This window comes from Phyllopteryx taeniolatus, chromosome 16 (genome assembly GCF_024500385.1).
Source record: "Phyllopteryx taeniolatus isolate TA_2022b chromosome 16, UOR_Ptae_1.2, whole genome shotgun sequence".
Taxonomy (NCBI): domain Eukaryota; kingdom Metazoa; phylum Chordata; class Actinopteri; order Syngnathiformes; family Syngnathidae; genus Phyllopteryx; species Phyllopteryx taeniolatus.
In genome coordinates, this window is record NC_084517.1 from 16,832,255 (window position 1) to 16,846,639 (window position 14,385).

General features: G+C 39.7%; 1 protein-coding gene across 1 annotated transcript in view; it reads right to left on the reverse strand.

Annotated features, from left to right (window-relative positions):
• Positions 1-217: 217 nt before the first annotated feature.
• Positions 218-14,385, reverse strand: part of plekhh3 (pleckstrin homology, MyTH4 and FERM domain containing H3) — a 46,205-nt gene continuing 32,037 nt past the window's right edge. Inside the window, exons 7-13 of the mRNA XM_061749915.1 lie at positions 13,130-13,427; positions 8,338-8,545; positions 7,884-8,011; positions 6,244-6,364; positions 4,546-5,022; positions 3,330-3,521; positions 218-2,507 (exon numbers count right to left, since the gene is read on the reverse strand). Of these exons, the coding sequence (XP_061605899.1) occupies positions 2,358-2,507; positions 3,330-3,521; positions 4,546-5,022; positions 6,244-6,364; positions 7,884-8,011; positions 8,338-8,545; positions 13,130-13,427 (1,574 nt within the window). The 3' untranslated portion in view covers positions 218-2,357. The remainder of the gene's footprint in view (positions 2,508-3,329; positions 3,522-4,545; positions 5,023-6,243; positions 6,365-7,883; positions 8,012-8,337; positions 8,546-13,129; positions 13,428-14,385) is intronic.

The window sequence follows — 14,385 nt, forward strand, 5'->3', positions numbered from 1 at the left end:
AAAGGAAAATTTGGTTTAAACAAATTGTCGGTGATTATAAAAAAATATATAAGCCATTTAATTTTTAAGACGTTTGTACATTTTCATTAAAAAAATAATGTTTTCTTAATAGGAAGATTTTGTGTTTATGTATAGTTAAGGGCACAAAAACTACAAAGACTAACCTTTTTGATGCCACAATTGCCTGGGGAAAAACAAACAAACTTGTACAATCTGATAAAATGGTGCTGTTTTTATTAATTACATTGTCTTATTGCACTTCCAAGTTAGTTAAAAAAAATAGTGCAATCAACTATACACACACGTTAGATAAAGAGGTACCATGCAGCGTACAAACAAGCTGAATATAAAACAAAAAAACACTTTCTTTTCTTATTGTTTTGCTACATCATCCCGGAGCTGCCTGCAGCTGCGAAGCAGTCAAAGTTGTGCAGATTGATCTGATATCTAAGAAGCTGGTGGCATTTCTTTCTTTTTTTTTTTTTTTTGTATTTATTGTCACATGGGCAACTTATGCCGCATGATTAGCTCCACAAAATAAAGGCTTTAATAGAAAACTGGAGGGCGGGGCAGGGAGGGGGGAAAATTGTAAAAATATATATTAAAAAAAACATCTTTGGTCCATCCTATAACTTGGCAACACTTTGGCTCTGGGAATAAACGTTTAATGTTTTTGTTGTTGTTTTAAGCATCAACACTGACGGCATCCTAGTTGCAAAAAATTGTCAGACGGTCCCTTGCTTGCTACTATGACACATTGTGATCGTTTGGACACGAAAGGCCCAAAGCCAGCCATCCATTTTCGGTGCCTCAATCTTACAGTTGAAATTTCTTTGGGGACATTTGTTCCAAAAGTGTATTTCCATATAACCTGAGCAGCGAATACGACACCTGAGGTGCCGTCGCTCAAACGTGATGCTAACGTGAAAAGGCGCACTTAACCACAGACATTATACAAAAAAAATAAAATTATTTAAAAAAAAAAATTAAAAAGTAAATAATACTACAAAAGTATCCTTGGCCTTATTCAGAGCTCACTTGATTAGGAACACTTGCACCAACTAATGATTCAATATGAAAATGAACAATGCTCAATTGTGACAGACCACAGCTCTTGTTATAATGCATTCAGTGCAACCGACAACAACAATAATTATGACACACATTGTTAAATGATTAATACTGAGCATTATTATCTTTTTGAAGGGAGAATGTCATTATTGGACTGTGCAAGTGTACCTAATGAAGTGTCCAGTGATTGCGGCTCAGGGGGGTGGGGCTTTGCGCTAGTACAGCTTGGTTGTTTAAAAATAATAATAATAATTTTTAAAAAAAAGGAGAGGCACCTGTTATTTCTTCTTATACAGACACCTTGATCTTGAATTTGTTCCATGACTGAGCTCGTGTAATAGAACATTTCTTTCATTGTATAATTTTGTGTGTGTGCGTGTCTGTAATATGTATTTGCATGTGTGGAGGTGTTAAGAATCTATGCTTGAAAACTCTTGTGGACCAGATATCCGATAGGCTGCCTTGTCACCATGTTGACTGTCTGACATCATTGCAAAGATAATAATGTAAACTTGAGCCACTGAGAACTAGAGTAGGGTAACACATTGTTGTTTTTCTTCTTCTTGTTTTTAATTGAAGTGCAGAAATGAATAAAGAAATTAGAAACACAAGTACTGTAAAAACTATTATCATTACCTTGTTGTAAAACTTTAGATCGCTCTCAAGCAAAATGACAAAAGTGGACTTCCTCCACTCTAGTTCTCATTGGCTCAATTATCAGTGAGACGTGGGATGCTGGGCGGATGTTGTGACTCAACCCTAACTCAAATTTGTCCGAAGAAAAACAATCAAATGAGCTACGGCCCGTAAAAGGGCCTAAATCATCCTAAATCAAGATACCACTGTTTTATCATTGTTAACAGAGTTGAGCTGCGCTGTGACGACATCAGTCAAGGCCGAACAAGTGGGTGCGAAACCATAGAAGAAGAAGCAGCGGCGGCGGCAACAGCGATCCTCCCGTCAGGGTTCTGCACGTGAGCGCAGCGGCCATCGTGACTTGAGCTGCAAAGGCGCAACATCTGTTTCCAGTTCCAAGTTCACATGGTTGGCTGCATCAACACTTGTGCAGTAATGCGAGCCTGATCCGGGACCTTATGAAAACTCCTTGATGAAGGTCGCGGGAAGGGAAGGGATGATAGCCGCCTTCGAGGAAAGTCAACCCAAATAGGGGAAAGACAGAAAGCAGATGTGGAAGTACTTCGTGGTCCAGCTGTGAGGGTTCGTGTTCGAGAACATCCCGCGCCTTCGTTCCCCCCCGGACCCCAGGCGGCAGGGCGGCGTCCATCTCAGACGGGGTGCGAGGGCAGCTCCAGGAGGGCCGGGGCGTGGCGGAAGCCCACCGGTGTGCCGTCGTGGATTTTGACGGCGTCGCTTTTGCCTCGCTGCAGACGGGTGGCGTTGAAGTAAGCGTTCATCAGCTGCGTGATCTCGCTCAGCTGGGACGGGACACAAAGACACATTTAATATCGGAGTCCTTATATTTTTCATGTCACAAAGTTGTACCATTTGTGGTCAATTTATACATTTATTTCAGTTATTTTCCATATTTTTTTATTTATACTTTTCGAATATTGAATTTTTCTTCTAACATTTCCTCCCATTTCTGTATTTTCTCTTCATATTTGTGAATGTTTAAAACCCATGTCGAATTTTAAAATGTTCTCCTTTTTTGTCTAATCATTTATTTTCTTCCAACACCTGTCTATTTTTTCTATTTCAATATTTTCTAAGATTTTTATATTTCTAGTCTAATATTATGTATTACTTTTTGTTTTTGTGAAATTTTTGAAATTTTAATTTTGTACTTTCATCAAATAGTTCAGTATTTTTTGTATTTGCGAATGTTTATTTGACTGCGTATTTTTTAATATTCCATTTTTTTCTACTGTATTACTCTGCAACATTTTTGTATATTTTTTTGTGTAATGTGTATTTTTCGTATAATATTTGTCTAATATTTTCCTAATATGTTTGTAGTAATATCTTTTTATTTGTAATATTTGTATTTTTTTCTACTTTTGAATTATCTAATACTTAAGCAGTTCTTTCCGAATATTTTTGTATTTTTAGTTCTTTTTGTATGTGTTTTGAGCATAATTGCTTTTGGCTGTCTTTAGTTTTTTGACTTGTGCTACAAATTCCTGACATATTTTGCGTTGCAATATCGTGATAACACCGATCTGCGTGACCATTTGACTCACTATAATAGTTCTACATTTTCCGTTTGGAGCGTTTCCAAGTGGTCATCCGTTGGTTACCTTGTTGGTTTCGAAGAGCATGTCGCGGCCGCCGGCGCTGATCTTGAACGTGTTGCTGTCGGAGACGCCGTACGAGCAGATTTGTCCGTAAGGAAACGACTCGAGGGCCTCGGCCTCTCCTTGGCGATACAGAGATACGCTGCTGGCCGCTACGCCCAACCACAACTTCTGGGAAAAACTCCCTGTTGAACTCTGGAGGGGACACTCAAAATGTCAGCGTGACCTCGAACGCAACATCTGCATATCCTCTTTGTGCAACGATAAGTGACACTTCCCTGACTCATTGCATGTCAATGCTGAGATCTTAACTAAAAAAGCCATATCATAGCTTCAGAGCAAAGGTCAAACAATTTGATCACATGCAATTAAGTGCTATGCCCTTTACTATGTTATTACAGCCATCACTTTAACCATTTAAATACTTGGTCTGCAGAACTGAGACTGACGACAATGGTAGTCCTCAAATAAACGCCTATGGGTGGTTTGAGCAGTGTTTTTATGCTGTTTTTATGCCATTATTTTTTAAAGTCAATTTTTTTGTGAAACATAACATTTGTATTACAATTTCATTTCAATTGTTTTTGTTTGTTTTACATTTTTATTTTTCAAAAAATATTTTGTGTTATTTAAAAAAATCAGTATAATAATTATGTAAAAAAATAACATTAATAGTAATTGTTATTTCAAACGTATGTATTTTTAGATAAAAGTTTTAACATTGATTTTAATATTTTTTAATCTAAAATATGACTATTAAATAAAACAAATGGTAATTCCAACATAATATTGAAAAATAATACAAACCTTACATAGCACTTTTAATCTAAATGTAACGATAAAATAAATATAATTAATAATTATTATTAAGTATAGTAATTATGTTCCTGTAAATCAAACTATCAAATGTCCTAAGTTAAATATTTATACAAAGAAAATATTCAGCCATTCAAACAGTGTAAACACTATGATTATGTAAAGTAACCTATTGAATATTCCTAAAAAATAAATATTCATGTTTTATAACTGTAAACATACAACAGCTATTGCTGTCCTTCTCATGTTCTTTTACTGTTTACATTTTTATATAGCACCATAAGAGCCAGTTGACTAAACAAACCGCCATATTGAATCAAGTAGTGGAGTGGCTAGGAATGTGGTCTGTGACCAAAAGGCCCCAGGTTTGATCCCGGGCATTTACACGACAGCGACTACTCACAATGTAGAAGTCGACTTCATACAGTGTGCATCCAAAGCCGGACCACTGCCGCGCTATGCCCAGGTAGGCAGCCATACTATCTCTGCAGTTGGAGCCCAACAGGCCCCTCCAGCGCTCCAAGATGGATCCCATGACGGCCGCCGCCTCCTCCTTCACGCGACTGCGTAGGCGCAGGTCCTTCTCCACCTTCTGCTTGTGGGCCGCCGCCGCGTGGCTCCACAGGGCTCCCGCCAGCAGACCCGTGGGGAAGCGCTGCGTGACGGGGCAGCCCGTCGGCGCGGCCACCTGGCAGGGGGGCAGCACCTGGGCCATGAGGACACGGGCTTCCAGCACGTGGCTGGGGAAGAGTTCGTCTAGGGGTGGGCAGGGCGCGTGCGTGCTGAAGTCCCCCCTGACGGCCTGAAGCCGGAGCGCCGCCAACGTCTGGAGGTCCTCCTCGCAGGCGGGCAGCTGGCCGCGTACCACCATCTCGTGGCACTATAAGTTATAAAAAGAGGGTCAGAAAACGACTCTGTCCTGCCATCAGCCCTTTTTACCACACCCTGTTCAAGTTGCTAAAAAACTACTGTAATTTCTCGTGTACAATGCGCAGTTCCCCCCCCCCCCAAATTGTCAAAAGTCAATAGTGCACATTATACATAGGTATAGGAGAACATTAAAAAGACTTTGACATTTTATAAACGTATGGCGCCATCTAGAGGTTATGAAAAAGCTGTACACTTTCATTCCAATATGCCACCGCCCCCTAGAAGTGAGGAAAAAGTTGTACACTTTAATTCTAGTATGCCACCTAGAGGTTATGAAAAAGGTGTAGCCTACGCTTTCATTCCAATATGACAGGGGTACATATGACTGCATATCAGAATAAAAATCACCTTTATTTTGCCAAGTATGTCCAAAAAAACACACAAGGAATTTGTCTCCGGTAGTGGGAGCTGCTCTAGTACGACAACAGACATAAAGACATTGAGAAAAACAGTCGCTGAGCAATAAAAGGTTGCTAGTAATCTGGTAAATATATGTACAATTGTGTTCATAAATTTATATAGCCAGGCAGAATTTGTGATTTTTCATTTAAATTTTATTTTATTTTATTAATTGTTTGTATTTTTATTTATTATTATTATTTTTTTTTTATAAATACGACTGATGACTGAACAACAACCATCATTAATTTATTTATGATCATGTCTTGTTTAATGATAATGCTTTTCTGAAAAGCTTGACAGTTTGAATCCCATTAAAATAATATTGAATGTGTTTTGCCTAGTGCATTATAGGTTAAAGATTTTTCCAGAATTCTAAGGTCAACTTTGGGGGTGCACATTATACATAAGAAATTTTGGTACTTACTGGAAATGCTAATTAGCCAATATCTGTTGACAAATTGTGTATTTACAAAGATAATCATTCCGTCGTCCTAGTTTGTTAAAACACAACCCCTGGAATTTGTTCAAAATGGCTGCTTCAAACCAAAACGGCCGACTTCCTGTTCAATTTCAGTCATGGGTCTTTGAGACTTAAGTGTCCTGCAATGGCAGACATGTCCACCCAATTTCATGTCGATCAGTTGAAACTGGCTGAAACTTTCTTTTTCAGTAACTACTGAGTGAGTTTTGGGGCGTCCAAACTGAGCACCTTCTATTGGAGACTGCAGGTGTACCCAATAAAGTGGCCGGAGAGTGTCTAATGTGTTACCTGCTCAAAGAGGAAGAGATATTCGATGCTGTCCACTGAAATGCTGTCCGCGTCCAGAAGACAGTAGAGCTTGAAGCACAGCTTGCGCTGGCCTTTGGACTCGCACTCTTTGCTGGAGATGCTGGCACACAAAGTCACCACAGGAACCATTAATACTGAATGTACAAATTAATCTATTGTGTCGCTAAAAATCAGTAGTGGGCCGTGCATTTGGTACATGGGCCTTCAGTGGGCTTAATACATTTCTTATTAGCCCCACAACCACGTCGCAGTTATAGAAACAGTCAATACTATACAAAAAGACAATATAACCACACGCAACATCATCTGGAGCAGTTCAGAATCAATATTTGTCTAATAATATGACAAAAACATTGCAATAAAATACATTATACTTAAAGTTAACCGACCAGGCAGAAAGCGGAAAAAATATGACGTCATTTGAATTCTGATTGCTTCAAGAAACAGTCCCATATATGTAGTTTAGGTTACATCATCCAGCACTACTGATGTTGAAGACCGTGGGCACATTAGATTGACATGGCAGCACACAGAGGCTCAAATCTGATTGGACAAAAAAAAAAAAGAAAAAAATCTAACATCCAGGTACTAGAAACAGTGCAGCCAAGAGAAATGCTCCATTAATCCAAAAAAAACCCATTAAAAATTGTAATGTGCTTGTTAATGAGAGTTAAAATACTATACTTAATAAAAACATACAGTAATGACATAATTAAATACAATTTAAAGGAATTAAGCAGAGACCTGCGCAAAACCACGGCCACGATACGGCGAGGGATCCTAGTTAAAGTAAGCCATTTCAAACTAAAAAGAACCATTTTGGCAGCAGCTTTTTCCGAGGTGAAAAGCAGTTGCTCAAATGTGCCAGTGTACCGTCTTTTCTGGTGTTGTGACAAAATTAAAGCATTGTTTGTATTCAGATATCTGTTGCTGAATTGGGAACAACACCGCCACATAGATGCTAATTGTTAGCCTGTGTGCCGATGGAGTTTCCCATTGTATGTTAGAATTCATGTGGTTGCTTTAAATACACATCGTGTAATTCTCTTTGTTTGTTTACTTTGACAGTGAGCTTCAGCTGAGAGTGGCAATAAACAGCATGAATGCTCTTTTTTGAAGAATGTTTGCTAATTATAGCTGCCAAACCCACAACAGGCGGCGTTGTGACATGAGTTACATCACCTGCCACCAGACAGCGCTCGTATGAGCAAAGCAAAAAATAAATAAAAAAATGTTAAAATTTGACCGATCAACGGCTTCTATCTTGAAAAACTCGTAAGTCGGGTCACGCATTTCTCAAGGCACAACTACAGTGCAATTTGTTGTAAATTAGGTCATTTATTCTGATAGTGTCTGCCCAAAACTGCTAAAAACGAGCTTCCTGCATTGCAGCTAACTGGAGACAACAAACTGGAAACTAGAATATAAAAAATATCAGGTTTCCTCCCCAGGGTGTCATACTTGACCAACACCACCAAGACAAGGTCACTTGTCATCAAACTGCTGCATAATGTTCAGCAGGGGAAGCTAATCACAGGAGTTAACACAATCCGCCGCTCTGTTGACTAACAAATAACCACCCGCCTAGCGCACATTGAAAAGCTTTGATTGTGTCTGACCTGGTGAGGATGTCTGCAATGAGCGCGCCGCCCGTCACCGGTTGCTCCCACAGCGCGTTTTGCTCGTATAGAGCAAATGTGTTCTTGCTGTCCTTCAGGCCTAGCCTCTGCTGCATCCTCTGCACCACCTATGGTGAACAAACATTGTTCAGTGTGCGGCAGGCTTTAGGTTCCATAAAGATACGATACAGATGTAGTATTTTCACTGAAAAAAAAAAGATTACAATTAACATTTGCAAAAAAATAAAACTGTACAAGGGGAAAAAAAGAAGGAAAAAAAGACAAAAGTGACGTGGGTGAAGGAAGAACTTTTTTTTGCATGGATGTGGACATCTTTTGACAGATTTTTTTTCTCAATATTTTCCAGTGAACAGCATTTTGTAGCACTTTGGTGAAAACTTCCCACAATTTTGAGTAAACAGATTTACAGTAATGTTTTCGTAAGGGTCCAAACCTCATTGGCGGTGGTATGTGAGCTGATGTATAGCTGGCAGCACCCAGATCCGGGGTAGTGCACCGTGCACAGCATCTCCTGCCTGCTCATCAGCATGTGGATCTCCTCCCATGACGGCACACACTCGCGACACTTGGTCTTCTCCAGAGCCTCGCTGATGAAGGACGCGTAGTTGTCCATCTCTGATTCAGGACTCTGGTTCTGGATTCTGCAACAGAGATGTGAAATGTTTATATTTGCCAGTCTAATTTCTTATAATGTCAAGGTTAAAAACAACAACTAAACAATCTACAGTGGATATAAAAAGTCTACACACCCCAGTTCAAATGACTGCTTTTTTTTTGTGACATAAAAAAAATGAGACCAAGATAAATCATTTCTCAACTTTTTCGAACAATAATGTTACCTCTAACCACATTTTCTCACATGTGTTTGGGAAATTTTGTATTGGTCCAATGAAACCAAGGTTGAACATTAAGGCCATAATTGCAAAAGGGATCTTTGGCGCAAACACAACTCTGCTCATCACCTAAAGCCCGCCACAGTGAAGCACGCTGGTAGCAGTGTCATGCTTTGGGGCATTTTTTTCCATCAGGTTGAACCTGGGGCCTTAATACCAGTCAGTGTTGGCACAAAACCTTCAGGCTTCTGCTAGAAAGAAAACAAAAAAGCCGACTAGAACATCTGAAATGCATTTGCTTTTAATGAAAGGCACTTAAAATGATGGCAGGTGTGTGCTGACTCCCATTTAATCTGAAAGTGATTCGTCAATTCTGAACATGACAACCCAGTTATAAGAGGGTGTGCACACTTGTGCAGGTCACATTAATGGTCGGAAAAGTTTTGAAATGAATTATTTTGGTCTCTTTTTTTTTTTGGTTTCATTTTAATCACTGATGGGCTAGGAGAACACGTAACATCCATTTTGACTTTAAGTAGCTAAATATGGTTTCAGTCGTCACCCTATAAAAACCCACCCAAATGAAAACATAACCATCTTGGCAGAGGTAACAAGAAAAACTGTTCAAACGTGTCGTGTTGAAAGTGACCCACACCCTTTTAAGAGTGTGACGCGGCCAGTCTACCACATCATCCCTTTTGAAGTTTTATTTTCTTTGGACTGCCAAAACGACAAAATGTGACAACATTTTGTAGCTCTCGGGATGTAAAAAAGCAGTTCAAACACACGTTTGCCTTTGGGTTCAGCGCACCAAAGAGGAAAAGGTGTTTCCGCTCCTGTGAACCGGGCTGACCCGCCGTTTCCTCTCGGCGGAACATCCGAGCCAGGCCCTGGTGAGCGCGCCAGGGTGCGTATGTGCGTGCGTGCAACTGGGCCTTATAATGCTGCCCTTTGAGTGTGCAAGGTGTGAAATTAAATGAAAAATTTGATGAAGTTATAAGACCAGTCTTGCGTAAACACAAAATGGCAATAGAGTATAAAGAAATCCACACAAACTCCTGATGCAATTGAAAAAAATAAATAAATATATATATATATATATATATTGAATATAGTCACAAAAACATATATTAGGAAGTTCTTTCAAGATGCCATATGCTTTGATACTGTACGCACCGATACAATATCACCACCCTGATATGTTAGCCGCGTGTGTGTGTAGATACTTAATGGACAGCAATGGCAACACTTTTAGGTGACTGCAAATTATGCTGTGCAAAAAGGATGACGACGTCCTCGGGCGGCGAGTTGCGGTGTTAGCAGCAGTCCCGTCGCCCGCTTCGCATGCACAGTGTGAAGAGTGGCGCAATCGTTGATATTTAGGAATCGTTGATAATTAAGTGTTCCTCTTCTGCTGGCGTTTTGTATTTTCCTGTGTAATGTGTTCACAATGTGCTTTTTGCTAATTGTTATGAGCCCAAACTGTGATCTTTAAAGTGACATTTTGCAGATGCAAATGCACTTCACACGCATTTAGCTAATTCGCAGTCATGTGTTGCAAATGAAACTGTATTGAAGGTATCTCCCATGCATCTCTGTGTCAATTTTGTTGTATTTTGTATATTTCTGTGTTAGTTTTTCACCTGTTTGTTAAGTAATTAATACTGGCTTCATGTAAGCAGTCACATAACGTTCAGGTACACTTCTTTGTCAATGAAAATGAATGTTTATTTCTCTCTGCACAGTATTACAAAACGAAAAGTTCAATTTTGTGGATTTTGGTGTTTGACATGATTTAATAAAACCAAGTTTTGTGGCAAAACTTTAAGAATATGTCTGCCATGTTATGGAGTCTACTGGGTAAGGCAGTAAGTAGTTCTCAAATATTTTACAGCAAGTAAAAAATACTTAGCTCTCCAAGTATGACCATAATAACCAACAATAAAATACAGTAGTGTACTAGACCCAAATGTTCATCCCAAAAACAGGCATCAGTTTTATTCCCTGTACAGTTTTTAATATTACTGTAAGACACTATAACATTATGCAGTTTGAACATCAACACTCCTCTTAAATAGAGGACAATAAAAAAACTGTACTCAAATACTGATCAAATGAAAATGTATTGCACAAAAGTAAAAAAATTGCACTTAATAAATTGAAAACAAACTGTTCTAAAAGATTAAATGCAAATGTATTGTACTTAAGTTACATACAAATGAACTGTACTTGACAGCTGGATTTTAACTTAAACATTTAATTTGGTGATTCTTTCACACACTACTAGAGCAAGCCCGCAAACCAATAGTGGTACTCGTACTACACTTTGAGAACCACTGGGGTTTTTGTGGATTCATTTACTTTTCCAAACATTTTTTTAAACAGTCATCGTCCAAAGAAAACATTTACAAGTTTATACCAATCATATAGGTATAAAAACAAGTTAATCCCTGGTTAATATGACCTCAGTCTTGTCTAAACACAAAGCAGGGATGGAATAGGAAGGAAACAATTACGTTACATGACGCCGGGGTGAAAAATTCATTAAAAAGAGGCGTTCAGACAAGGGCCTTTTTAATGACAACACTGCCACAGGGGTGGGAATTTGTCCCGCTCCTTAAACATAATTAGGAATGTTCCAGCAAGGCTGTGGGATCCCCTCAAATGCCCCCTTTTTTTCTGCCACTTCTCCTCCCTTCACACATTCTCTGGGGGCACTGCATGGTGGGAGGGGTGGGGGATGGAGGGGAGTGGAAGCTTTTCTGAGCCACATGCCCAGTTTCAGCCTTGGCGCTGCCCAGCTGCAGCTTTCCAAAGGGAGTGGCGAGAAAAAGTGCGTGAGAGCAAAAAAGAGGCGTCAAGTTATTTGACTCTGCAGTCACTCCTATAGACAAGGACTCCGCTGCTGTTTGATGGGGGAGAGAGAACGCGGAGGAGGGAGATTAGTGGGCTAATAGCATAGTTTAGTGTGCACCACAGAGGCGTTAATTCAGAACTGCAAATCCGGAGCCTGCAATAGCTGAAATGGCACTCTTGAGACGCTGGCGCCTGCTTACTTTTTGTCTTCACCGCCATCTTACATCAACCCAACAGCAGCATTTGATTTGATTTGAACAAAAATTTCAAAGGAAAACACAGTCTGAAACTCCTAATAAGAATCCAGGATCCCATCACAAACTGGACAAAGATGAAACACATTGCAGTTAGCCATAACAGTTAGCATCTTTGTCCACTTACATAACAGCTAACAATGCGAAAATGCTACTTGAAACACTCCGTGTAGAGTATTAACATTTTTCAATACAACATTCCATTTTATCTTACAGGGAACATACCTTCATAATTAGCTAATAATAAAAATTATTAGCTAATAATAAAAATTATTAGCTAATTAGCATAATTCCTCAGGGAAAATTTTATTCAAAGGTCAAACAGGCACCTGGAAAGGACTGTTTGACTACCAAAGGTCCATCATATTGTTTTATTCTTCGGGAAAATACAAGATTGCCTTAAAAAACAACCTACATAAACCAAATAAAACTGTTTATTATTATATCTACCAGGCTGTACTTTTGTGATACCTCAAACTATAAAACTACAAAAACAAGGCTGAGAAGAGGCTATGACGGCAAAATAACTTCCATCCATCCATCCATTTTCTGAGCCGCTTTTCCTCACTAGGGTCGCGGGCGTGCTGGAGCCTATCCCAGCTGTCATCGGGCAGGAGGCAGGGTACACCCTGAACTGGTTGCCAGCCAATCGCAGGGCACATAGGAACAAACAATCATTTGCACTCACAGTCATGCCTACGGGCAATTTAGAGTCTCCAATTCATGCATGTTTTTGGGATGTGGGAGGAAACCGGAGTGCCCGGAGAAAACCCACGCAGGCACGGGGAGAACATGCAAACTCCACACAGGTGGGGCCGGGGATTGAACCCGGGTCCTCAGCACTGTGAGGCTGACGCTCTAACCAGTCGGCCACCGTGCCGCGGCAAAATAACTTATTTACAAATAAATAACAAGGAAAAATGCCACGAGGAACGCTGACTCACCACATGGCTCGAGTTGAACCTCAGTGGATTTTGTTAAATGGAGTTCATCATTCACTCCATGAACTGCGTCATCTATTCTTATGATCACAACACACACCTTCTACTAACTTCTTTGTCACACACTGTTAATACCATACATAAACAGTCTGTTGAGTGTGAAGTGATAAAATTTACAAGCCTCACCGGTGAAAAACATACTTGACTTATATATTCGTCAATGGCAGTGAAGAGTTGGATTCCCCAGTTGATGAATATAAATGTTCATGGCAATGAATGAGTTAAGAAGTGTGTCTGAACACTTTTGTCCGCATAATATATCATAATATAAAGTAAGTTACCGCTTGAGGTGGAAGCGCAGGTATTTGAGGACAGCGGCTCCGGGCAGGAAGGTGCAGCTCATGCAGGTGAGCAGCTGCCAGTAGCGCAGGTGGGCGACGGTGTAGGGGACAGGCGTGTGGCTGGTCTGCTTTACGAGCTGGCAGTAGACCTCATCGCGCAGCGGTCGCAGGTCGAGGCAGGTCTGGAGCACGCCCTGGATGATGGGCACGGCGTCGTGAACAGACTCCAGCTGCTGCAGGCTGTTGAAGAGCTTGACGGCCTCCTCACACAACGAGCCGTAGCCCTTGCCGTGGTGGTCTGTGAACCATTCAAAATGGTTACAAATGGGAGCACTATGCAACATTTTCAGGTAAAATAGACCTTAACTGTAACAGTTAACTGATGCGTTGTTACAAGACCTTTGCGCAGCAAGGATTACTAGTTTTTTGCTTTTTCTTTGTTTTTGTTTTTTTGTGATACTTAGCAGCCTCAACATGGGTGTTAAGAGAAGAACATACGCAGGAAGTTGCATGAAGTAAGCGGACTAATATTAGCTGTTATTTTATTTACAGTATATGTGAATATTTTTATTACGATTTTCTCCGTTAACCAATTTTTTTTTTTTTTCCAAGATGCCAAAATTTCTGTTTGCTACTAAAATTTCATGCAAACTTTAACTAAAATTTAACACATTGCTGTTAATGTATGTTAAGAATGTGACCTAAAGATGTGATTTTATGATGACGAAAATCTAAAAGTAGTTTCAAAATGTAGAAAGAAATCCGCCAAGTGACTCCTGATGCAATACACCAGTAGAAAACTTAGGATTTTGTCACAAAACCAAACAAACAAAAAACAGGGTATAATAAGAAAGGCGGTTAAAAATGCCAATATGGCAGCAATTGTTTTGTGAGAAAATAAAGCTTTTTTATAACGTCTGCCAGACTGTGTAGTGCATAGTGTCAGGAGTCGCAATTTTTGTGGAATGGTTTCCATTTCCAAATAGTTTTGAAACTGTCGTCAATTAAAAAAAAAAAACCAAAAAAAAACAAAAAAACATTGTCATTAAAAACCAAGAGTCATACAAGCCTCGGTTAATATTAAACAACACTAAGCTTAACTTAAATGACTTTCACTGGCTCCCGATCCACCTGAGAAGTGTTTTTTTTTGTTACTTATTCATAACCCTATCGCTTAGCAGCATCCTATCTTGCTAACTTAATGGTACCTTATGCTCCATCCCAGGCCTTACGCTCACAACATGCTGCTCTTTTGG